This window comes from Sebastes fasciatus, chromosome 8 (genome assembly GCF_043250625.1).
Source record: "Sebastes fasciatus isolate fSebFas1 chromosome 8, fSebFas1.pri, whole genome shotgun sequence".
In the NCBI taxonomy this organism is placed as follows: domain Eukaryota; kingdom Metazoa; phylum Chordata; class Actinopteri; order Perciformes; family Sebastidae; genus Sebastes; species Sebastes fasciatus.
This window is the reverse complement of record NC_133802.1, coordinates 27,952,450-27,980,250: the sequence shown is the minus strand read 5'-3', so window position 1 is coordinate 27,980,250 and position 27,801 is coordinate 27,952,450. Positions and strand designations below refer to the sequence as shown.

General features: G+C 39.8%; 1 protein-coding gene across 1 annotated transcript; it reads left to right on the top strand.

The window, feature by feature from the left end:
- The first annotated feature begins 16 nt into the window (after positions 1-16).
- Positions 17-27,448, top strand: gnas (GNAS complex locus). The gene is made up of 12 exons (XM_074644777.1): positions 17-1,085; positions 6,899-6,971; positions 12,348-12,402; positions 12,511-12,630; positions 16,526-16,623; positions 21,762-21,816; positions 22,367-22,440; positions 22,634-22,692; positions 22,784-22,904; positions 24,703-24,833; positions 25,570-25,637; positions 26,008-27,448. The coding sequence occupies exons 1-12, from the start codon at positions 947-949 to the stop codon at positions 26,152-26,154; spliced, it is 1,140 nt and encodes a 379-aa protein (XP_074500878.1). The 5' UTR covers positions 17-946; the 3' UTR covers positions 26,155-27,448.
- The last annotated feature ends 353 nt before the right edge of the window (positions 27,449-27,801 follow it).

Genomic DNA, 27,801 nt, shown 5'->3' with positions numbered 1-27,801 from the left:
AGAGAGAGAGAGAGAGAGAGAGAGAAGGCCTCTTTTTGGAGGAGAAAACACACAGCAAGGAACAGCCATCACACATAAGGAGGACAGGGTGGTACTGGATCGGTTCGGAGTTGTAGGTGGTGGAGAGATCCAGAAGAAAAGACAAAAGCGCAGTGAGTTTTTGGAGCTGTTTTGGGTTGATTTGACGCAGCGAATGGAGGAGAGGAGCCGGATGACGACGGAAGCGATGAGAATATCACACATGTAGCTCTTTTTGTAAATATTATTTCCCTTTCCTCCTCCTATCCTGCTTACCCCCCTCCACCCAGACGTCTTGGACACAGAGACATAGAGAGTGTGCAACCTATGGACATGTTTATCATGAGAGGAGACGTGGAATCGAGCCGTGCCACAGACCGGGCGAGGTTTTCGGACACGCCGAGTTTGGCTCCTTGTCGCGGGCAGCAGTGAGACGCAAGACCCGGGCTTTTTTTTTTTTTTTTTTTTTTGGAGATGCAAATTAGGCTGATTATTCTGCCTCCGTTTGAGGTGAAACCCCGATTTTTTGTGGATTACAGTTGTTAACACACAGGGAGGTGGTGCAGAGAGTATATATATAGAGAGGTGGAGAAAACAAAACTATAACTGCATGTGAAGGAGGAAAAAAAAGCCCGAGCAGGATTCAGCAAGGCGGCCTCGGCTCGGTGTCGTCAGCAACAGTATCCTGCCCTTTCTCTCTCTTGACAGCACAAAATACGCGTTATGGACACATAATTTCTACAGTGCCGCACCACGGACAGGTTTTATGGTGTAAATGTGGGTGACATTGCTGCCAAATCCGCATGTCAAACGAGGGGATCTAGACTAGTTTATTTATTTTTTGCTTTCCACATACCCCCCTCCACCTCCACTTCTTCTTCTTCCTCCTCCTCCCCTGGACCCCCTTTTTCTTTTTTCTTCTGGGAAGATGGGTTGTTTGGGCAACAGTAAGACCGAAGACCAGAGAAATGAGGAGAAGGCACAAAGAGAAGCAAACAAAAAGATAGAGAAGCAGCTCCAAAAAGACAAACAGATATACAGAGCAACACACAGACTACTGCTATTAGGTGAGTTTCATTTTCTTCTCTTTTTTTGTTTTCTATGCTTAAGTTACTGCTTTTACAAGTAAGTCTGCACAGTCGAGGCCTCCCTGCATAACCCTTCTGGGATGTGTTGTTTGGGAAACATTGTCAACAGTGTGACTTTGCCATTGCATAAGGCTAAAAATGCAGCAACTGTGCTGGGTTTTCAGCATGTTGCTGTCAAATTAACAGACTACCAACACCAAAACATGCTGTAGCAGAGTCTATAGGTTGGGTTGAGAGTATACAGTGATGTAGAGGTAAATGTATGAGTGGTCAAATAGGAGAAACAACCACTCACATCAATAAAAACTAAGTTTATTATCATGTATAGTGAATGTATGCATGTATTTAACAGCTGTATTAGTTTGGGACTACATAACATGCTGTAGCAGAGTCTATAGGTTGGTTTTGCGAGTATACAGTGGTGTAGAGGTAAATGTATAAGCTGCTGTCAGTGGTCATATAGGAGAAACAACCACTCACATCAATAAAAACTAAGTTTATTATCATGTATAGTGAATGTATGCATGTTTTTAGCAGCTGTATTAGTTTGGGACTGCATAACATGCTGTGCAGTATTCATTTGAGTCTTAATTATGCATGTAGGCCTGAAAAGTTAGTACTAGTTTTGTGGGTGTGTGGCCCAAACTGTGTCTAAAGATAATGTGACTAAGAAAAAACACCCACCTAACGTAGAAGAAGTGAACATGTGTAAGGCTCAACATGTGGTTTTGTGTGTGTGTGTGTGTGTGAGTGTCAGAGAGTGAACTGGAGGTGGGCTGGGTCTCCACATTACATAAGAGACAAATAAGAGTGTCTAACTTCCCCCCCAGCCTGTACCCTCCTCGTATGTCCATTCGCAGCAGGCTTACCACTTCTAAGAAGCCGAGGTGTTCTTTGTCAAAATCATAATATTTGATTGCAGAGATGCCAGCGAGGGCTCGAGTTGTACGACACGCCTGTATTTATGTTGGGGAGGAAGTTGTGGTGACTTTAGGAAAGCAGAAGGACGGGACCCACATGAAAACCAAAACAAAGATGTCTGCTGTAAAGTTAGTCGGATTTCATTTATATAATCTACTAGTCTGACTTTATCTCAGACCTGTAGGATCTGCAGGCTGCTATTTGTGATTCAGCATATTTTTTTGGATGTGTTTAAACAGTGAACAAAGTCAAATGAAGCATAAAAGTCTCAATTCAAACCTGGTACAGCTAGGCCTTGTGCTCGGGAAACATATATCTGAAGTAGTACAATCCATATAGTCTTACCATAAAGAATCTAACAGTGAAAGTGTCATTCAAGAACCACAACAACATTTGTGGTGTCAATCTGTATGTCAATTGTACACACTAAACTTTTAGCGTGTCTGTGTCCACCAGGCGGAAGTTGTTGGATTATGTTGCTGCTCAGTATAATTGCAACCTGCGACTAGAACTACACCGGTCATTGGATTTAATAGATCACCTAATTAAGGGGTTAATGGGTTTGTGGCTCAAGTTAGCAAAGTTTGTTTCATTTTGAAGACTGACACCTACAAAAGGAGTGATGACACAAACTATATGTTGTATTGAGGGGTAGCAGTTATAATTTAAATCCCATGTTGACAAAGTGACACTTTTACAGATTGGACTCTCTATACTGAAGATATAATGACCTTCTGGTAACTTTCTTATAACCAAAATCAATCTATTGGTCTCCATCTTTTAATCTGTTTATGTATTACCTAATCTATCTGACCCAAGATTCATTTAAACGTTTTATTAGCTACACAATTAATCCATTAGTTGTCAACTATTACATTTGATTTAAAAATTTAGTAATTTTTGTAAGAAAAATAGTAAAAATTCAGTTATTCCAGCTTCTTAAATGTGGATATTTTCTAGTTTCTTTCCTCCTCTTATGACAGCAAACTGAATATCTTTGAGTTGTGGAAAAAACAAGACATTTGAGGGCGTCATCTTGGGCTTTGAGAAGCACTGATCGACATTTTTCACCATTTTATGACATTTTATAGACCAAACAACTAATCGATTAATTGAGAAATCAATCAACAGATTAATCAACAATGAAAATAATCGTTAATTGCAGTCCTAGTGAGAACAATCCACAATTGAGGGGAACTTGTTGGTAAAAATCATTGCAAGTATTTGAATTGACAGTGCAATTCTAATGTGATATCATATAACCCCAATATTTGCAAATCAAAGGGACAATCCTGTGTGCGCAAAGGTCTGCAAATGTTTTCTTATATGGTAATGTACACAGTGATCTGTTATTTAACTACAGTACAGTGACTAACAGTGTTGCATCTTTCCCCAGAGATCCTTCACATTTTAGTTAATCTGAGTTAACACTGACATATTGCACAGTTTACATCTGTGTCTGCTTCACAGTGGTAAACTTGATATATAATTTCATGTCTCAGGTTCAGAATATATTAATTTGCCACATTAAGGTTATAGATCCTTCAGAGCAGACCTGATCTACCAGCAAGCAGCCATTCTAGCTGTTAACCTACTAACATCTGATTTGTTTCATAACTTCTCTTATGAAAGGAACAACTATATTGAGAATACTGGTAGATTATAGTAACACTTCCTCTACTCCACCTCTTTTATTGATGTTATTTTGGAAGCATGACTCAGTTTTTAAAACTCTATTGGTGTGGTTTTAAACTTTCAGTAGCATACAGACTGGCTGTAGGAGTATTTCCTGTTGGACCCACGTTACCAATGATGGCCAGGATCCTCTTGTAAAATTAATTTTTTTTACTTTTGCCAATGGTTTGCTTTGCAGACTATAATCCAGCTGAACTTCTCAAATGTATCAGTGTTCAATGTTGTCTTAACAAACAGATCTACAATAACTTTGCTCAAATAAAAAGTATTTGAAAAGCTCAATGTATGATCTGGAAATATCTTAAAAATAATCAATAATAGGACGAATAATCTGACCAAGCCTTGAGGGCAAATTCTTTGTACTTAACAATTTTTTAGGGCTGCAACTAACGATTATTTTCATTGTTGATTATTTTCTCAATTAATTGATTAGTTGTTTGGTCTATAAAATGGTGAAAAATTTCGATCAATGTTTCCCAAAGCCCAAGATAACGTCCTCAAATGTCTTGTTTTGTCCACAGCTCAAAGATACTCAGTTTGCTGCCATAGAGGAGTAAAGAAACCAGAAAATATTCACATTTAAGAAGCTGGAATCAGAGAATTTAAACTTTTTTTTTACTTTTAAATTTACTCACACTGCTTGATTAATTATCAAAATAGTTGGCGATTTATTTAATAGTTGACAACTTAATGCTTTGGACCATGGACACAGTTATGTACTCAACGATTCAGGTTCAATACCACACTTGATTGAGTTTGTGTTTTTTCCAACATGCAATCTAAACTGTTTTCTCGAACACAAGAAGGGCAAGTTACACTATTGTACTGTACTATTTCATGCAGGTATTTTGCAAGATGCTGTGGTGTTTCTGCCTCATCATGTAGTGTGGGAAAAGACAGGCAGATGGGAGAGAGAGAGGAGAGCTGACATTGTGACATGAGGTCATCAGTCAGATTTGAGAGCATGATGTTTTGAGTTCATGGTATGTGCTATAGCTTGCTGAGCCGCCAAAATGCCCAAGACCCAGACTGTTCTGTGGCTTCTCTGATAATGTGCCTGGCGACCACAAGTACATCTCATGGGTGGGAAACGTTGGCTATAACGTCCAAATAGAAAACTGTTGCAAACCGCCAGTCAGTCAAACTACTTTCTATTACGATTGTCAATAGATGACTGTTATTTAGAAATGGCTTTAACACCACAGATGTAGTCACAGTTGTTGATTTTTCTCCATCAGAGAGATCCAACATGTCTCCTTTCTGAGATGTCACACCTACGTCTTCATGTCAAATCTTAATATTGGGACTATTCTCAGCTATAAACACTTGTTTTCACAGAGTTGTTGGATAACAGTGTCAGTACATACATTTATCACTCCTCCGAAAGTCACCAAAAACTCATCAGGGGCTCCAGCTCGCCTGTGTGGAACATAAATCGCAACACGTCTGTTAGTCACACGTTGAAGCCATAATGTTTTATTTATTTAGCTGAACATAACCAACATTGTCTTGAAATGACACGTGAAAGAACTATGTATAGTATTTTAGGGCTGCAACTAACGATTATTTTCATTGTCGATTAATCTGTTGATTATTTTCTCAATTAATCGATTAGTTGTTTGGTCTATAAAGTGTCAGAAAAAGGTGAAAAATGTCGATCAGTGTTTCCCAAAGCCCAAGATGACGTCCTCAAATGCCTTGTTTTGTGCACAACTCAAAGATATTCAGTTTACTGTCATAGAGGAGTAAAGAAACCAGAAAATATTCATATTTAAGAAGCTGGAATCAGAGAATTTAGATTTGTTTCCCCTTTAAAAACTACTCTAATTGATTATCAAAATAGTTGTCAATTAATTTAATAGTTGACAACTAATCAATTAATCGATTAATAACTGCAGCTCTATAATATTTAGACATACTGCATCGTTAATAAGAGAAATTTCTTACTTTATTTATTAGTTTGTTTAAGAGATCCGCTGTACATTAATACACACTGCAGAGTTAGCCAAAAGGCTATTTTCCATCTGTAGTTCCTGGACAGATGTGAACATACCGAAATAAGAATGAAAGATGGAAATTAACGGTTATTGAAATAGTTTATAAGCATGCAGAGCAACGATAAAAAAAGAGAATATTAATGTTAGTAAAATAAATCTATCCTGTCTAATCTGTCTTCATTTGTAACAAAAAGACAATATTAGGTTAAATAGCTTGTTAAGATTGATATTTTGGCTGATTGGTGCATGGTTAATCTTCACATACTACTTTATTTGGATCCCTTACTCAAATATTTAAATGTCTTTGATTCAGGGGAAGTTATGAGTCATTGTTAATGTTCACTTTAGTTGTAAAGATCAAATGAAGATAAAGAGGAGGAGACGGCTGAATGAAAACATGTTTAAGGTCTGAGGCAGGAAAGACATCAAACCGTGTGAAAGAGATGCAACTTGTTGAACGCACTGCAGGCGTGACATCACAGAGCCATAGATGTGAGTTTCATTATTACAGCAGATGCACACAGGCCGTCTACAGACCTACAGCATACTGCTAACTTACTAGCAGCATTACTCTCATAATGATTTCTAGCAGCGCCAGTTTACTACATTTTGCAACTTACTGTTTGTTGAAATCCAACAGACAAGAACAGTGATCACATTTCCCTCACAGGACATAAAACATATATGCTCTTTTTTTTAATTCAACACTATAACACCTGCTTTTGAAGGGGAAATGTTTAATCATGCTTTTTCATGGAAAAGTCTAAAGGCAGTCATCATCAGGTCTAAAAGTGTAATCTTGTGATTGTGATCACAGTATCTAGTGGAATAATCCAGTTTGTTATTTCAGCCATGACCATGCAGCACTGGCCTTGCCTCTACTCCCAGTTTTCCCCAAATAACGTCACAGTCATCTATGAAATCTGCTGTTTGTTCATTGAAAGTTTCCTGCAGGGCATAGTAAGTCACAGCTTATGAAGAAACCCTTTAATGAGGTGTACAGTGCTTGTATCCAAATACGGGAAATGAAACTACTGTACACATACTGTAAAGAGACATTTAATGTGTATGGTCTATATCCCAATGCTGTTTGTGTGTTCTGTATTTATATATATATATATATATATGTGTGTGGTCACGTGTCAACAGATTCCTAATATTTCTTTCTCTCTCTGTCAGGAGCTGGAGAGTCAGGAAAGAGCACCATAGTGAAACAGATGAGGATACTACATGTCAACGGCTTCAATGCAGAGTAAGTATGATATGAGTAACTACCTAAAGCTGCTGCTCTACCGCTGCATCGATCGGTTAGTTTGTTTGTGTCATTGTGTGACTTAAAAACTAACATGGCGTCCACAGCAGTACATTGCTTGGCATGCTGATCGCCATCTAACATGTGACGTTAATACACTAACTAATTAGAATGTATATACAGTATAACGTACATGTAGCAGCGTCATCTTGCAGAAACCTACGTCAGGACTAGGGATGTTGAATACACAAGGAACACCACTGTGAAGCTACAGAATGATATAAAACCTAAAAAAATAATAATGATAATAATGGACCCACCCTTTAAGCTTAGAATAGAACAGAATATCATGTACATTTCAGAAAAATCAGCCAGCCTGAGCTTTCTATAATGCTTCCATGTGTGTCTCCAAACTGTCTGGACATTATTGTTCAAACACAAATCTGGTGACCCAAACAAAGTAACTCAAGCATCTGGAATTATTTTTCCAGATACACATTTTTTCCAGCTTCTGTCCTTATTGTCCGAAGTAAACATTCTCCTGCTTTTGTGGATGTAAATTTCATTGATTTATCTGTTTTTCATTTTCATTTTTCCTTAATGTAGTCTATAGACACACAAGTCTCAAGTATTTCCTACAGAAGATTACAATTCTGCTGCACACCACTGACTTGTGCTTGTTTCAATAAGCCAAATGGGAAGTTTTGTGTGTATGTGTGTGTATGTCAGTGACTTGTGGCATGTATTGGTCTGGTGGTTGTGATCGGGATGGAAGCATCTTTGCAAGGTTGGACTAGAAAATCAGCACCTAAGGCAGACAAGAGCGTATGACCCAGCGCGTGACTCCGCAACACTGAGCAGTGTGTGTGTGTGTGATGGTGGGTGGGTGGGTGTGTGTCAGTGTGTGTGTGTGTGTGTGTGTGTGTGTGTGTGTGTGTGTGTGTGTGTGTGTGTGTGTGTGTGTGTGTGTGTGTATATATATACAGGTGGATGGGTGTCTTTAATGACAAGACACGCAAACACATACAGCGTCATCATTTCCTGTTAGATCTGTGACATTGTTTGGATTATCTGGTTGAGTTTTTTGTTTACCAAGTTACCATGTTGGGCTCCCTTGTTTCCTTATGTGTAGTAAACCTCCATATATATACTGTATGTTGCTCCATATTAATGCGTCTGACTGTTTTACTTTGAATGTGCGGTCAGATGGTATCTTTTAAGTGTGTAACAAGGAATCAACTAAACAGCCAGTCGCTTGTTGGTCTCCACATGACAAGTATAGTAACGTGTTATAATAAATCTGGATTTTGAGGCAGGACATTTTACTGATGTAGGACTAAAAGAGTTCAATAACGCCTGTGATGAAAGATTTAGCGTGAATGGGTTGAGTGTTGTGGTAACCTGAAGGTCAGAGTAATTGGCTTGTGACCGGAAGACTGCTGGTTCCAATTGCTGGCCTGATTTTGAAAAATTAATGAATGAATGACTCAGCTCTTTCTATTCTTCTCAACTATGACTGAGCTGCCCTTGGACAAGGCGTGTAACTGCTCGCCTCATCACTGGTGCTGTTAAGTGGTCAAGAGCTAAAGACCGTGAATGTGTGGGACGTTTTTTTATGGCTGAAAAAGCTCTCGTGATGAGAGCAGTGAGACTGAATCAAAACCATAAAGTTGCACGCTATAAAACCAAAACAATGAGCTGAAAGACTCTAAACGCGCCGCAAAACTGAGGGGAACTGCAGAGCTTGGTGATAATCTCTGTGGGCTCGTCATATACAAGTATTATTCATTATTGCCAATACAAGTATATTGATTCATAGACGCTTTAAGTGTCAAGCTGATTTTCATATTTATATATTTATTATTTATTTTAAGGTTTGCTGGTTCCAGCTTCTCAAATGTTCTAATTTTTATATCATTGTAAATTGCCTTTTATTTTATTTTCCTCTTGTATCCTTTGATAGGCATTTTCTCACTATTTCTTTACATTGTGTAGACTAAATGATTGATTAGTTAACTGAAAATATAATCCATAAATTAATCGCTATCCCAAATCAAGAATTTCTCAAACAGCAATCAATCAATCAATCAATCAATCAATCAAACCTTATTTGTATAGCACGTTTCATACAGGTTAGTGCAGTTCAAAGTGCTTCACGGATGACTGACTAGCCGAAAATAAGACAGACCAAGTTGGAACCGTGAAAACAATAAAAAAGACAAAAACAATTCAAACAATTTAACAATTAGATCATTTGAGACCAACACATGCAAGACAATAAAATGATAGAATAAAATAGAATTAAAATCTATAATAACAATAATAGTAGTAAAACAGTGTGAAGTAAAAACAAGATTAATAAAATAACAATAAAATTATACAGATTAAATACAATAAAATAAGTGATAAATAAAATATAATTCAATTGTACAACTTAAATACAATAAAATAATACCAGTCTTAATCAAAAGCTGGCTGAATAGGTAGGTTTTAAGTTTATGTTTAAAGATTTCAACACTTCCAATGCCTAAAGTTGCTCTACCATTATTTGTGCGTTCATGGGACACATTGGTTACCAGCTATCCATGTGCTTTCAGCGGCCACTCTCAACATACATTTGATTATTTATCAAAAGATTTTGCCGAAAAATCCATATCATCACATTGAATGGGACAAAAATGGAATTATTGTGAAATTGATTTCAGCCCCAGTCCCTGTCATCTGCGTTTAGCCACCTTAACATAACACCAGATATCATCACTTTAATGTTCTCTATACGATATCCAGAGCATTGATATAGCATCAACCAACTATTTGCTATGTAAAGATATAGAGGAGTAATGTCTACCTGAGCAGATAATGAAGTCATCCTCCCTCTGTGTTGTAATCAGAGCTTATCTGTGCTTTGTTGACATAGACGGGCCGGCAGTGTGTGTGCCTTTTAGTGCGTGTTCATGCATGTTGGCGTGCCCCACTGGCTCGCTCACGGCCGCTGCTCTGCATTGCTCTCATATGACGGTTACAGCTGATAAACGGCGCCGTCACGGAAGCATAGCACCCATCTTCCGGTTCTCTCCAAGGTTAAATCCGTTAGCCATGTTGAGAGCCGTGCAGAAGCAATAGAAATGCTCCCAATCTCACATTTAGCACCTTTAAGCATGTTGTCATGTCTTCTTCCCCTCTCTGTACAGGCATGCAGTCCTACTCTCATGATTGGAGAGTGCACACACACACACACACACGACCATGTGACTTTTAATGACTATCAGGTTGAAAATGTAAACAAGGCCTTCTCAATTTCCCTCCTAACCCAATAAACTCTGTCTTACCTCCTCTCTTCTCTCTCTCTCTCTTTCTGTTACCATTTGTAGATGAGTAATACACAAACTGTATAGATTTTGATTTTGTTTGAGGCATTCTTTTCTTGTCAAAGCTACAGTTTCTAGTAATTGTGATAATAATCATCTCTTGTTTTTACGTTGATTGTTGCATCTGCAAATGTTGTGATGGGTATCTATGAAATTTGCAGAGTTTGTGTGTATTTTGTGTTTGAGTCGGCTGGATGTAAATTCAAGATCCTCTGTGCTCTTTCCTGATCTTCACCCGCATTTAAGCCGATCGAGACATTTTAGCGACTCTTGTTCGTTCATGTAAGCTAAGAGCCTGTGCTACTAGGTGGCGATATTGACATATCTGCATGTCTAAACTGCTACTGCAATCGCTTTCCTTGTATAAATGAGGCAAAAATTTGGGTAGAACTAGTCCGACCGTGACAAAACAGCTCCTCCTTGTGGACAATCTGCAGCCTGCTAACTTTAAGTGGGTGCATTTGTGAGTGATTTAGAAACCACTTCCATTACGGTGCTTCAAAAAATTATGCAAACATGCAGCCCTAACCTGGACTGTGAGAGCAGTGACCCCTGAACAGATTTGACCTGTTAGGTGAAGTTGTGAAGGAGTTGTGCAGCTTCTGTTTTGGTAACCAAATGGATGAGTTGAACTTTAGAATGCAAATTGCACTGGTTTAAAGATTTGCATCAATTTGTCCGAGTGCAGCAGAGTCCCTGGTGAAAAAGTAAAAACTGGCACAGAACAAAGAGGCCCATCTTGCCCTTTGTCACTGACATAGAACTATTGTAAACACTGTTGTCCTGGCAGGCTCAAGGTGAAAGATAGACCAACTGGCTCTCTGGTTGCCTTTAATAGAAACATTTCTGTCACAGAGAGTCTAAATGTCTTGTACAAACAGCTATCTTTCACAGCAGACAGACATCATTTCTCTACCACGCGTGCCAATGAAGGTCTGTTTACCCGTCCCAGATAAAAAACAAACTCAATGCAGCCCACTGTATTGTATCATGTCACGGTAACATGGATCTCCTTCCCTGTGCTTTTTATAACTTCACTAAAACAACACTTGCAAACTAAACCTTCTTTTGTGTTCAAAACAAGAGCACGCCGTCTATGATGGCCTGTTATAAACTGCTCAGACAGTTTGGAGTTTCCCCTGTTTTCAACCGGCAATTGTGGTAGACATTTTTCCGATTCATACCATTACGTCTATATTTTGAAATATTTGTATTAATTACTGCATTTAAAAAGGTATTTTCACAAGCTGTTTTATCTTTAATCTAATACTTTTGTGAATATTGTAGTTGTCTGTCACGTGTGAACACTTTTTACGTGAAAACTGGGGCTGAAACTAACGATTATTTTCATTGTTGATTAGTTGTTTGCTCTATAAAATGTCAGAAAATTGTGAAAAATGTGGATCAGTGTTTCCCAAAGCCCAAGATGACGTCCTCAAATGTCTTGTTTTGTCCACAACTCCAAGATATTCAGTTTGCTGTCATAGAGGAGTAAAGAAACCAGAAAATATTCACATTTAAGAAGCTGGATTCAGAGAATTTAGACCTTTTTTTTTCTTAAAAAAGGCCTCAAACCGATTAATCGATTATCAAAATAGTTGCCGATTAATTGAATAGTTGACCACTAATTGATTAATCGTTGCAGCTCTAATAAAAAGGTCTGCATAGTAGCTAATACTGTGTACAGACAAAATCACATAAGCACATAAAATTAATACATTAAATGGGTGCTCCCTCAAATCAAGTAAATGTGAGATACTAAATCACCGTGGCACCCCTTTATTACTCCTTTAATTTATAGTTTTTCTGTATAAGGGGATTTATACTGAAAATGTGTATCAGAACCCAAAGTGGGGCGTCGGTCTGTCTGTGATGGGTCTCCACATAGCTCAAGGGAGTGGATATCAATATGTATCTCTGTCGTCATGACACTCTTACGTCTGTGTGTTTCTGCCGTACATCAATAATCCCGAACATGATTGTCACAAAATCTGTGTGTCTGTTTCAGAGAGAAGAAGCAGAAAATTCACGACATCAAGAATAATATTAAAGAGGCCATTGAGGTGAGTGGCAAAAACACCAAAACAGCTCTTAAAAATCCTGTCCGCCTTCTGTCTTTTCTGTCATGCACGCTTGAATGTATTCTGTTTGGGTTTGTGTGTTTGTGACAGACCATAGTAACGGCTATGAGCACCCTGGCTCCACCGGTGCAGCTGGCGTGCCCACAGAACCAGTACCGGATCGAATACGTCCTCAACCTCGTCAGCCAGAAGGACTTTGAGTTTCCATCTGTGAGTAGCACAATACACACACACACACACTCTTCATTCAGGAGGCCTCAGTTTTACCACGTGGCACGCAGTTTCAACTTCAATTAGTGCTAACATGTACTTCCATTTTTAGCTACCACACTCCCAGTAGTTGTTTATGCTTTACGTGTAGTTTTGCAATGAATTCGAGGATCTTAACAAACATTTCAGGGGCTTCCCTTTTTGTTGGCGAAGTTAAAGCGGCCGATATGATACATTAGCAACAGGTGCAGGTATCCTCCACTGTGTGTGTTTCAGTAGATGATAGTAGTGTATTAATAGTCCCAACATCCCATCTGATAATCCCTCGACACGGGTAGCAAACACTGAGGTTTACTAATGACCTGATGGGTAACGTCTGTGTGAGTTTAGTATCCTCAGTTGTACGGTACTAATTGTCCGAGCCAAGAGACCAAACCTGGAAGTCTGGGAGTCTCATGGTTTATCCAAAGCCACCTGTGGGACCAGACTTAATTCACTTTTCAGTTCACAAGTCTCACGTATGAATAGAAGCTGTAGTTAATTTTGTAGTAATGGGAATTAATTTCCTTTTTACATCTGGTACCCAGTATATGTCTTTATGGAGGCATCTGTCCTCCTGTCTCTCCAAATTACAGTTCATGATCAAATCTTCAAAATAACACCACAGGTCCTCTTTATACAGTGCATTAGATATATTGTTTCTATCGCGATATAGGCTACGCCCATATTTATTTATTTTTTCTCTATAATTTAATTTAAAACTTAAAACTGTTCATTTTGCTCACTCTTAAAATGAGAAAATACTTTTTTTCATTTGTCAAATGTTTAATTTAAACAGGAATATACAAATATAGGCTTTACCATGTGGTTATTTCATGTAAACTATTTATTTATTGCATTACCAGAAAACATGCTATATCGTGATTATATATCGTTACCAAGATATGTAATTACCGATGTTGTGATAGATGTTTTTGGCCACATCGCCCAGCCCTACTGTGCATGATTGAATTTTGGAGCAACTTGTCACATATATTTGCTTATTAGTTAGCGATCGTATTCATACATATCGTAATCAGTTTTGAATGATAAGCCCATTTATCACAAACCATATTATATATATATTTTTTTTTACTAAGCTCCTGGCAACCTCTGATTTCAGTATAATATGAAACTCAACTTGCCGAGTCTTGAAAACATGTTTGAAATAGGCGATCCATGACGTTGACCAAAATAAATCCCATAAAATATTGTTCAAACTGAAACTCTCCTGGTGTTTGAATGCAGATGGAAGTGTGACACTTGCTTGTGGGAAACTAGAGACTTGAGCGCCGGCAGCTGAGCTGTGTTGCTTTCACAACCTCTGTTTGTTTGTTTTTAAGGAACACTTTAATCTGTGCTTGAACTACATTTCCCCACTGTGGTCATTTTGATGCTGAATTTCTTTTTCTTTTTTACTGATGTTCACACTGTTGATGGAAATGTTTTCCATGGACCGCCTGAAATGTCACATGTTCAAAAGTCTGGAAAAGGCCTGTTGCTGTACTCAGCAGTAATCTAATGTTTGATTTCTAGTAAATTAACTAAAACACATAAAAACACCAGCCTTGTCCTTCGATGCTTCGAGGCACAGAGTTCATGTTAATAGCATCCATGTGTTACGGGAGGATGAGTATTTTTGACTTGCCTGCTAATTAATGCATTCATAATGTAACGACATAATTAGCACAACTTAATGTATGATTGTGATTATGGAGGGACATCAGGCAGCTAAAGTGCCTCTTGTTTCCTTCCATACCGTCATACATGACGACCTTCAGCACACAGGGTCAGCTGTCCCATCAAACTAGCACATCTACCCTGCTGAAGTGTCCTTGAGCAAGACACTTGTTGCTTCCCAGCTCCAGTGGTTCTGTTTTTAAAGCTGATGCTGCACTCCGCCCTCTTTTATGTGGATCGATAGTGTCACATCTCGTATCTTAGGTCTCAGGTTTTCCTGATCGCCCAGTTTTGAGGTTTGTTGTTGTTGTAATGTAGTTACTGTTAGTGGAGAGAGAAGAAAGGGAGGCTGTAATAGAGGGAGAGGAAGCGAGGAGGGCGTGCGTGCGTGCGTGCGTGCGTGCGTGCGTGTAGAGGGGGACTGTGACTTGGTTGATATATCTGGTTGTCTTTTATGTTATACTAAACATTATCTAACTTCCCTCAAATCATTACACATAGCTAACCGATCTATTTCATTATAAATTTGTATAATTGTAAGAATGTGTGTGTATAATAGTAGTGAGACAGACGGGCGTCTGGGTTTTCCCACTCTGGAACAAGGAAGTAGCCTTTGTTTAACTTGCATTAGTTCATCATGGACACATCAACCACAAAGTTCCTATTAATTAATTTAAACAGCCCGACACATACAACACACACTGCTGAGTCACTCTAGTTGTCCTTTACTTTATCTGCATCTTCACATTAACAATTATCTATCAAACCATCATATTTGAGAAAATTGCAAATGTTTTGCTTGATAAATGTGCAATCAGTACAAAGAAAGCAAGAAGAGGTGAAGTGGTTAATCCACGCTGTGTCACGCCATGTGGATTAGGGATGTCACGATACCAGAAATCTATTAGTCGATACCAATACCAGGGAATTTCCACGATTTTCGATACCAAATTCGATACCATTGTAAAAAAAACAATAAGACCCATGTAATGTGTACATGTGTGTATATATATGTGTGTATATATATATATATATATATATCCTCAGATTGCAAGCAGTAGTTTGAATTCACTGACATGGTGACATTTCACTGGGTATAGGCTACCAGAGGTGGGACCAAGTCATTGTTTTGCAAGTCACAAGTAAGTCTCAAGTCTGTGCACTCAAGTCCCAAGTCAGGTCTCGAGTCCTAAACAAGCCATATGCACTCTTCATCAGATGTAGTGTAATTTTAACAGCAGAGTAACTGGATCCAACTGGTGCTCAGTAACATAACGTTAGTTCTTCATGGTTTTCTCCTGAAATTTGATTGGATGCTGTTGGATTGGTTCAAACAAAGTGGATCTGGGGAGTTAAGTGAAAGATAATCAAATGCAAGTCCCAATAACATTCACCGGAAATGAAGAGTCCAGAGTTCAATGGAAAAAAAAAACCCCACCACTTTTCAGAGATTTAGCAATAAGCAACAAAAGATAGAAATTCTGTTTGTTCAGTTCAGTTTTTTCCCCGCCCGAGAGAATCCTCTTCTCGAACATAAAGGATATCTGGATCTCGCTGCTGCATGGCACTGTTGTGTGTGTGTGTGTTTGGCGCTTGGCGGGTGTTAATTTCGGACCCTGCAGGCATCGTACGGTACCTTCGCTAATGTAGAAAATGAGTATGTGACGTTTTTAGAATTTTGGCGACGACTTGGTATCGGTTCTCGTGACATCCCTAATGTGGATGTGCTACGTGTCTATAGTGCTTGTGTATAGTGAGGTGTCTCTCTTTCCCTGCACCACTATTTACCTGTACAGACATGAACACAGGCACAACGTACACTGCATGTGGTGTCAACAAAACCGTTGAGCGCCCGGTGTGCCCTCAGACACACATCGTGGACGACACACAACCCCATCCTCCTTTCTTTCTTCTCGCTGTCATATTTGGTGTAAGATGCACAGTAAACGATACAGAATGTCTCCTTCTTTGATTCAGCAGATGAACTGTTGGTTGACCATGTTTAATCAAGCAAAAGTTGCAGAATTTTGTACTTAAAATATGTAATTGAACATTGCTGCCATGAGATGGAACTCTTTTTACCAGAGCATCAGATGTTATCCTATTAAGCAACAAGAATGAATATGTTACCCTTCTGTGACGTCCTGTCGTTTGTGTATTTCTGTTTCCTCCTCAGGAGTTTTACGACCATGCGAAGACGCTGTGGCAGGATGAGGGGGTCAGGGCGTGCTACGAGAGATCCAACGAGTACCAGCTAATCGACTGTGCACAATAGTAAGTAACCATCTGCCAGTCCAGCTACACAGTGACATGATCTCTCCTCTGAGGTACCAGTATTAGGCGCACTTGTTCAATTTATTGCAATACAATACAACTTTACAATACAAATTGTAAAAAAGACATAATATTTTCAAAGTCTATAGTGTTTCTGTGTCAGAAAGGGGTTGATTCGACTCATTTTTGAGGATGTAGTTAGGATGTAATATTGGATTTAGTCACATGGGCCTGAGTCCTGTTGGCTCTGTGATGTTAGAGTACTTGCATGGCAGGAAGTAACAGAGCAGCTACCCCTGTTCAGTTTCGTCTACATAGTGTGGAGGACTGAGGAACAGTGTGTAACATATCGAGGGATCTGTTAGCAGAAATGGAATATAATATTCATAAGTATGTTTTCATTAGTTTATAATCACCTGAAACTAGGAAGCTTAGAATGAGCCCTTCATATCTACATAGGGATCGGGTCCTCTTCACGGAGCCCTCCATGTTTCTACAGTAGCCCAGAACGGACAAACCAAAACACTGGCTCTAGAGAGAGCCTTTCATAGTTTTACGTTACCTGAAGGCCACTGTAGTTCTCCGACACGCAGGTGAAACTGCGGTAAAGTGAGCCGCAGAGTGCAAAACCGTGATACCGCCAGCCGCCGTCTTGACTTCCGTTGCTCCCAAAGTAGCGTTACTATAGTAAGGATGGAAGGAAGGAACGGCTTTACCACGGTTTTGCAATCGCCAGCTCACGTTGCCATAGTTTTGGAAACTGTACCTTTAACCACTTTTAGCCCAATTATAAGGTGTAAGGTTGTATAACTGATACTGGTGTAACGGACCGTGGTTGATCTGTACGGATGAAATTACTATCTTTATTTCCTAATCATTTGAATTGTGTGTTTTTATGCAAATAATCACAATAGATGACTAGGACAAAGTAAAAGGATAACATTTAAATTGAAAAACAACAACAAAAACGATCTGTATCAGCCGATATGCCTCATTGACGATTGGTAATCTCTATCTGAGGCAAAAAAACGTGATCGTGGCATCTCAAACATATATATACTGTATATACAGACTATGATATATGCTGATATATTTTTTGAATAGAGGTAATTCTTTAACAGGAGCCTTTTTGTCCAGGCTTCAGAGAAACCGTCAGTCACAGCCCCCCGTAACGTTATCTGAAGACGATGAAGACTTCATGTCAGTTAAGGACACACAGCCTGGGTTTTTCATTCACGAGGATCATGAATGGTCCGTCACATGTGAACATCATATTGCGTCCTTACATCCATAAAATCGTGCATTTTAGGGTCATTTAAGTGCATTTAAATGCTCGAGATTATGCCCCGTGGTTTAAAGAAAAAGACAACTGAGGACCACAGGGTTTCCTGGAAAGCGGTCAGTCGAGGTGAAGTAAGCGCTGCCTGGTGATTGTCAGACTAACTTCAGTCTGGTGTCTGCCCTGCAGTGCAGTGGCGAGTTTTTCTCTCACTCTCACAGCACCTGATTGTGACCGACTGGCTGTTTGTCTCTACTTTACCTAAAACAGGTTTTCTTCTTTCCCGAGATTGTGACGCGTTGCTCTGATTAATTACCGTGAAGCGACTGTACGACGTGATCTATCAATCAGACAGATTCATTTAGTGTAAAACTCTGCCGGAAACCAGATTTTTCAGTCTCTGTGCTTTTTGATATTGCTGTTACTTGTCATTCTTCTCTGTTGCTCAAACAAGTTAATCAAAAGGAGACGTCGTTATTACAGATTGAATACCACAAACATGCCTGATGTAAGCTTCAGACAGCTTTACAGTTATGTGTGGTATATCTTAGAAGTACACAGTTCATGTACAGTCATTAAGGTACTATAGGGTTTGGCTCTTCAGTAACATCTAGTGGCAGCTGGAGGACACCGCCACAAGCCTTGTGCCCATTAGGTAACTTCAAACATGAATGTGTACCAAATGTTATTTTACTCTGGCACACAGAGTAAATTGATTCAGGTCAGATTGTTCACTGGAGTTCTTCTATGTATTTCCTTTCTGTATAAACTGACAGACAGATATTAAGTCAATGCACAGATAGCAGCACCAACATATTTGCTTGTCCAACCAGTATTTTACTCCGAGTCAGTTTTCATTAGTACATTTCTTTTAGATGTTTGAGAAATCTCAGCAAATACTCAAAGCCGACTTCGCCTGTTAATGAAGCTGTTGAGGCAGCACAGGACTCACTGGCAGTGATCTACAACATTTGTTAATCTCAGACATTTGTTGTGTCTCTGTTATGTGCAAGAGCCACTAAATTGTTTCTTTATTGATGTTTAAGTCTTCAGTATGTTGTGGCCTCTGATTATCCTCTGCTTTCTGGTCTACCATCACCTCTGTCTCACTTTTTCCCCTGAGCATCTTTCACCCTCTATAATCTCCAAAACAAACCTTTTCACTGTCATATCTAAATGATACGTTACAGGATTCAACGTTAATGGGTTTTTTTTTCACTGGCTAGGTCAGAAATTTACTTGCACAAAGTAAATTTTTACTTGCCCGATATACAAATTGATTTATTTATTAGTGGTTATCAAAAAACTTCAAAGACTAAAGTTAATTGTCATGTTTAATCTTTTTATTTACGTAAATTTAATCTGGAGTTTCGCCCACATCCTTTAACACCACCCAACTGAAGTCCTGTTGCCAGGATAATTGAAATGCCCGATTGGGCAAGTGAGTTACTAGATTTACTAGCCTGAAATGGCATTTCACTTGCCCCGGGCAATCGGGCAAACCTTATTGTTGAGCCCTGCATTAACTATAGGGCAGCAACTAACGACTATTATTAATCGGATAAAAAGAAAAAATTATTTCCAGCGTTTTTAAAAAAAAGACAAAACATATTCCTGGTCTTCTTGTACAACGCTCTTTTTCTACAATACAAAAATGTAATTAAATAAATAAATAAATGGACATTGGGGATGCAGCCATGCACTGAGAATAAAAGGGAAATGTTACTCATATATTTATTTGATCAGATATTGCTCAAGTTTCTGTTGTGAAGAAATCAGTGGTGGAATGTTACTAAATGTTAATTTGAAATATACTCAAGTAAAAAAATTTTACTTTTACATCACTACATTTATTTGACAGCTTTAGGTACTTTGAAGTTTCCGATTAATAATACAAATATATAAATCAACTAACACATTTTGATGTATTATTATAGATTAAGCTACCCAGCATTATATAAAGTCATTAAAATGACTAATGTATTCGTTTAAAGATTGCACAACTGTGTTTTTAACAGCTCAGAGTTGAGTGTCTAGTTTTCAAAGCAAAGGCAGGTTAATAACACAGAAGACCAAAGAAAATCTAGTGTAATAGTTTTGATGTAACAGCAGCAGTTTGGGAGCAAACATGGCGGAGGCTGAGTCATCTGCAGATCAGAGGATGTTTAGAGGAGGAGAAGGGGTGATGTGTGAGCAGGATACCGTCGCTGCTCAGCTGTGGACTACGAGCCTGTAGCCTCAACTGCTTTCTACTAGTAAATAAATTACTGGTGAATATTACGTGCATTTAATTTCGTCGGTGTTTTAATAGTTTACATGAGCAGAAACTCTCTCCCCCTGTTTCTCCCTCAGGTGGTTTGAGATGGTACAGTCAAGTCTTCTGTTCCCTCCCTCCTCTCGCTCACACATCCAGCATAAAAACACTCATCCTGGTCTTCCTTTCTTTCCCCCTCTGCCTCCCTTTTCCCCGTCTCCGTCTGTCTGTCTGTCTGTCTGTCTGTCTGTCTGTCTGTCTTTCTGGAGCCCGTCCAGCCGCTCTAGATTGGGAGCTGATAGACTATTAATAGTTCCTGTGGTTGGGTCTCCATGGTAACCGTGCTGGAGGCCAGGGCGCTGGGGAGCTATTTTTGAAATCTGCTCTAATGTCAGACAGACGCCACTACGCTTTCATTCTCTGTCCTCCTCTCTCCTCCGGTGTCTCCTCCTCTTTCACGTTCACGTGCAACTCTCATCTCTCATTTTCACGTGCGCTTCCCTTTCGCTATCGTTTTTCAGAAATAGACAAATTTCCTTTAGATCCTCTGACTCATTTCCTTTTCCTGTAACCTAGTTCACTCATGATGCTAAAAGTGATTTTAGTCTTGTGCCTGTTTTAGTGCAGTGGTTCTCAACCTTCTATTATGTCTCATAAGTTGTTGCGGTAATTTTTGGGTTGATGCCATTTGTTACACAGATTTTGAGCTAAATTTAACCATTTTTTACCACTCAAGAATTCATAAAAAATTATTAATAATCGCTCCAGAATACCACATTAAGACACCAAGACCATCAGGAACACCATAGAAAAATCCTGCGATTGGATGGCGAGCACTTCTGTTGTGGAAACCTCTCAGAAACCCCCTCATTGTCAATCTACCTAGGAAAGCCATCCATCCTCTGAATGCTCTAGGTCTCTAGTTTTGTTTTGGTTTGTGGTTGTAAAGTTTCATCAGGCTGTGATTATCCTAGAGGTCACCACAGGTCATTTTATACAGTGAGGTCAAGTTTTTAAAAAATGGTTTCACTACAATGAAATGGCTACTATGGAGACTAACATCATCACACATGAATACATTTGGGCTCATTGGATCCACAAGAGTCTCAGCTTTACAGTGATACACAATTTATGTAATTCTAAGACTGTTTAAGGACCCCAGTATGCAGAAATGTTCAAACGCACCTTTTTAGAATAGGCTAAAATATGAATGTGATTATCATAAAGTGGACATGTCTGTAATGGGGAGACTGGTGGGTACCCATAGAACCCATTTTCAGTCACATATCTTGAGGTCAGAGGTCAAGGGACCCCTTTGAAAATGTCCATGCCAGTTTTTCCCTTGCCCAAATTTAACCTAACTTTTGTTGTTTCATATGATACCAGTACATTCACTCTAGCTCTGCTACAGCCTCTGAAAGACAATTAAGTTGGTCGTGATCACCGGCGGGTTTCAGAGGGTTAAAGAGATGATGCTCGCTGCAAAAAAATCCTGTTGTCATGTCATTTGTTTGATTGTGGTGCCACAATCTGATCAGTAATATCATCCCCATAACAACAGTGTTCTTACTTCTCGTCTTCTTCTTCTTCTTCTTCTCTCTTCAGCTTTCTAGACAAGATTGACATTGTGAAACAGAATGACTACACTCCAACAGATCAGGTAGGTGAATCTCTGCCACCACAAAGTTAATATAACCTTCGCTTAATTATGCGTTTATGTCTTCTTTTCCCACAGAGGTGTTTCGAGAGGATGTGGGTTTGAAAGTGTGGTCTATATCAGTCATTAGTTAGCAGTCTATTACTGTTTGGCATCGCGAATAACACCTCCTCAAATTGAATAGTGCGCACCCATGTTTGAGAGTAAAAAGAAGTTGGATTGTGAGCTTGCATTTGTTTCCCGTTGAAATCTTTGACCGGGAGTAAAGCACCATAGCTTCTTTCCGCTGTTATTTTCACTTTTAAATTTGACATAATTTTCCAAACCATCAAAGATAAGTCTGAGCGCTAGAAACGGGGGCAGAAAATAAAAACATCTCGTGTCCCAGTTTCTCCAAGTTTTTCACCCTGATTTAGAAAATGAAGTCCAGGACACAGAAGCAGTTTTCAGCGTGTGAAGCCTGCTCCAGATTTGCAGTGTAATCATTCAACATCCTGTAGGACATCTTAATGATGACGATAAATCTGTTTTTGTTTCTTTGTTTTTTTACCAGGATTTGCTGCGGTGCAGAGTTCTGACTTCAGGTATCTTTGAGACAAGATTCCAAGTGGACAAAGTTAATTTCCAGTGAGTAAAAACATAAAGAGAAGGCCAGTGAAATAACAGTGTGTTGCAATTTCTCACAAAACGGACTCACAGCTTCAGTATTAAACATGTATAATGACTCAGGATATAAACACATGACAATCTAAGACAGTGTCTCCACATGATGGCAGCATTTCACCTGTTAACACCAGCGTCTCTTGTTTGATTCACACAGTATGTTTGATGTTGGCGGTCAGAGAGACGAACGCAGGAAATGGATTCAGTGCTTTAACGGTAACTTGTGTTTATTTGTGCTTCCCCTCACATCTGTTTCTCTCTCTCCCTCTGTGCCTGATTTATCTCTGTCCCTCTCTGTCGTCCTCAGATGTAACGGCCATCATCTTCGTGGTGGCCAGTAGCAGTTACAACATGGTGATCAGAGAGGACAATCAGACCAACCGTTTACAGGAGGCCCTCAACCTCTTCAAGAACATCTGGAACAACAGGTGATGAGACACTTCTATAAACTCTGTAGGAGTAAACATGGTGGGAAAAGTGCCTTTCTGAAAGTGTGTTTACACGGATTCCCAGTTCCACAACGACAAGGAGCTCCGTCTGTAGATTGAAAATCAGAAAGTCTTCTCAGAACGTACATTTTTTTTGTAGCTGCAGACAAATAATAGTAACCGATCGAGCCCAGTGTCAAGGCTGGGGAACTTCATAAACCGACCTGCTTCTTCTCTTGAATGATTGCATAACCAAAGTGCGGGGGTTCCCTAGCAACAAACACAGCATAACACCAATCACGTACTTTATTTACACGTTCCAGCGGCGTGTAAGCAAATAAAAGATGCAGAACGGCGGAAAATACCAAGATCTTTGGCAGCGTCACAGCGGACATGGTGGTCACTGAGTTTAATGCCTCGGTTAAAATGTATTTGTCCTTTTCCTGAACCCAGACAGACAAAATGTATTACACCCGTTATGAAATCCTCTGAACTGTTCAGACTTTTCAGGAAACTGAACTTGTTTTTGTGCAGTTGGGGATCCATGCAGCAGACACACTTTGGGATCATTTTTTTGACAAATACATTTATTGACATTTTGTTTTTAACACATACGGAAATGGATCCCCCTCGTCCCCCCCCACCCCAATTTTCCTCTGTCCATAATCTTCACTCAAAATTACCCTAAAATAAAATGCAATTAAATAAACAATAACTGCGATAATAAAATCCACTAACACATCCTAGATAGATAGATATCCTAAACAGAAAATAATAATAATAATAATAATAATTAAAAAGGGACAAAAATAGCAAGGGATATAAATAAATAAAAATTCATTAAATGGATACAAGATGCATAATATTGCATGTAAAATGGTTAATATGTTTTAAGAATAAGTTACAAAGCTGGTATACAAACAAAGCTGTAGGGCTCGTGTCCACCAAAGCGTTTTTTTCCCAGCTAAAAATGTTGGCCGCCCTTCTGAAAACGCTCAGCTGGGAGCACTTGAGAGCGCTTTCGAGGAGCAGCATTTTTTCAGCCGAGACACTTTGGTTGCGTCTGGTTGCTATGATTCTGAATATCCACGGAAGTAAGCATGTTGGCAGCATTCGGCACAAGGTAGAGTGCTTGCTCCATAGATATAGCTTGCTCTCGATGAAAGGAAGGCTAAAGCACGTAGGGAAGCCGGTCATGTGGGTTCATGAGCGAGTACGATTGTTCGGTTCAGATTCAGATCAGCTTTATTATCCCACACGGAAAATGTGTTTGGTCCAGTCCTCCAGACATGAGGACAGCATAAAGTCCGCAGTAACAATAATAAAAACAACAGCATAACATACACATTAAGACCACAACATACTCATTTGATCACATCTTTGTGGTAGGCTATTTGTCTCGCCCTTCCTCCACTGTGACAGTTATGAGCGTAGCGTTTTACCCCAAGTTGAACATTTTTCAACTCTCGGTTACCTGAAAAAAAACACCAAACGTGCAGCGTTCGGCGCAGAAAAGACACCCAGCGCCTCGTCACGCTGCTGCCGTTTTTACCATTGCAAAGCATTAAAAAATACACCAGCATCAGGAAAAAATGCTTCGATGGACTCGTCCCTTTACATTATTACACTATTACATAGTATTTTCGAGGAAGTATCTAATGTCATCCACAGACATCCTGTTTGTATTTATTTGACCAACTCAAAGCTGTGGATTTCTTCTTGTGTCTCTCTTCACACCCAGACACCGTTTTGATGGTTCACTGTGTGATGTTGAATCATGTTGTTTTGTTCTCTTCAGGTGGCTGCGGACCATTTCTGTCATCTTGTTCCTAAATAAACAGGACCTGTTAGCAGAGAAGGTGCTGGCAGGGAAGTCCAAAATCGAGGAATACTTTCCTGAATTTGCTCGCTACACCACACCTGACGATGGTGAGCAGTCGTATCCACTTCCAGACACTTGGTGTAAATGTAGTTGTCAGCAACACTGTCCATATTCATAGCTGTACAAATACAGCCGGCCTTTTTTTCAACTTGTAAATATCTCCTTTAGAACTGCTTCTTCATTTCAGGAAATTGTCTTAATTATTGTTTGTAAAGTAGGGAGGCCAGCCTCCCCAAACTGCCTCAGAGTCCCAGCTGGAAACTGGTCTCTGAAGAATACCAACATGTCCCAGTTTTCCACCACCTGTGCCAAATATGTCCCAGTTTTTAAAAAGCCCTTGCTTGTCACTATAAAAGTTTCCTGAGCATGCAGAAACACCCCTGTGCTTCCACACAGACAGTGATAGTTCTGCTTTTAGTGTAAAGTTGTGTTGTTTTCCTCCACATTAAACAGCTGTGCAAATACACACCACACAAACTCTTGACTATTCCTCCAAAAAAGTAGATCTGTGAGGGAGAGTGCATTTAGTGTCATTGACCACAAGAGGTCATCCTTGATACACACCTGTGAGGTCGATCACAATGACGTGAAAGATTTACTCAACTTGTTACATAATTACTCACATCATAAAGTAGATGTATACCTGCTCACTAATAAATGACCCCCAAAAAGGCCATTTCTCCATCCTAGTTGTTGTATGATCCCTTCATGTTTGAATCGTCTCCACCTGAAAGATTACATCATAAGAAATGTGGTTTCATTATCCCCTCTCTCCTCTTCCAGCGACACCAGAGCCGGGAGAAGATCCACGTGTTACACGAGCAAAGTACTTCATAAGAGATGAATTCCTGGTAAGTAGTGCAATAGACATCGGTTTGCTTTTATGCTTTGTTATATGCAAACTTTAAAGGATAATACAGTTGAAACTGCTTATAGTGATCACGTCTGCCCGGGTCAAATTGATCACTAGTGGATGATTATTATAACTTTTTTTTTTTTTTTTTTTTTTTTCTCACGCAGATTACCATCTAATTGACATTTGTATATTTATACATAAATATTAAGTAATGAAATGTGTTTGTGCACTGTGTGTGTGTTTGCTTTACATCGGCTCTGTTAAAAATAAAAAATTGGAGACTGCTGCTCAGAGAACCTCAACTGTCACATCAGTAACTGTGTTAGTCGTAATAGTTTCTCACTTTTCCCCGTCTCTGTCTACAGAGGATCAGCACAGCAAGCGGGGACGGGAGGCACTACTGTTACCCCCACTTCACCTGCGCCGTCGACACAGAAAACATCCGCCGCGTCTTCAACGACTGTCGAGACATCATCCAGAGGATGCACCTGCGGCAGTACGAGCTGTTGTGATGGGAGAAAAAAAAAAAACACATCGGACTATGAAAAACCCTGAGTCTCTGAACTCCCCTCTTCCACAGAAGTGTGTGAGCTCTTGTGAAGGAACGGGGGCCAAAACGCACGCGCACACACACACACACACACACACACACACCCACATACACACACTTACAGTAAACACACCCAGAACTTCCCCTGATGCAAACACCCTACCTGCAGCAGACAGAGCTGTTTTGATGGAGGGGTTTTAGGGGCTAACACATAAACGGACTCTTCAGCCATAACTCCCAGCTCCACACCTCTGGACATCATATATCGTCCCCGTACACGTTACCCTTTCTAGAAACCCCCCGAGCAGCCCAGTCTGGACTGTATTTCCTGCAGCGAGGAGGAGGATGAGATTGTGAGACTTCCCTCTTGTTGAGGTTGAAATCCGAGCGAGCTACTACTTCAGTGCAACTGAGAAAGAGATTGAATTACTGCAAACAGAGAATGAACATCTCACAACAGATCAGCTGAACACTGTATCTAACAAAAAAAACAAAAAGCACTGTGCTCAGGACTCAAACCGTGTACACCAATCCTCCCTATCACTTACACACACATCCATGAATCCCACCACAGGATCTGCTTGCACACAGAAACGTATCACACCTGCTTTTCACTGGCCTGCACAACCCGGGCTGGAAACGTACTGAACTTGCCAACGAGTGGCAGGCTGGTCGAGCTGTCGGCTGATTTTTTTTTTTTCCCGGCTTTGAGATTAAACAGACTGCGCAGCCGAGCCCCGAGGAGCGGCGTTACCGACAGACAAAACGGACCAGCGGGGGTGCGGGGGTTCATAAAAAAAACAGGACAGAGCCGACTCCGATGTGAATTTCTCTGACGGAGTCTTTGACGACGACAGTCCCTCGACTTCTCCACAGAACTGTTTCGCCACCTGTTGGCCGTGGAGCAAAACGTGAGGAGGATACATTGAGTTTAAAACAAAAAAAAAAAAAAGCCAACTTTTATGGAGCTTAACTAACGGAGGGCATCCTTCTACAGTACAGTACCATATAAGTTAAAGAGAACTCTCATCTTGTCATGATTGACCCTGTTTTACTGTCTCCACAGCTGTTTTTTGTCTGTGTAGACTTTTGTGCCATTGTGCCCTGTGCGCTCTCTTTCTTCATCTTTACTCTCTCTGTCTCTGTCTCCTTTTTTCACCCCTGTTCTTCCTCCTCCTCCTCCGATGATTTTACATTTCTCCCGCTCTCTCTCTCATTCCCCCCCCACCCGCCGCCTCCTCACCACCACCTTCCCATCTACACTTCTACCTTCCTGGCTCTTTTGTTTTAAGAGAAAATAAAATATAATAATCCTGGAATATAAAAAAAAAAAGAAGACAACAAACGGGACACTAATTATTATAATTTTTTTTACTCATGTGGTCAAACAGCCGGCTCACACCTCCTCCCTGCCATTCTCCTCCCATCTTTCCTCCTCTCTCCTCCTTCCTCCCCGACCTCTTGCTCCTCTGTATGTCTGTCTTTACATTACTGCTGAACTATTATTCTTGTACAGACTGTAACATGTATTATTTTGTACAACTTTATTGAAAAAAATAACTTTTAGAAGATCCCTGTGCCTTGATCACGACTGTACGTGTGTAATGAG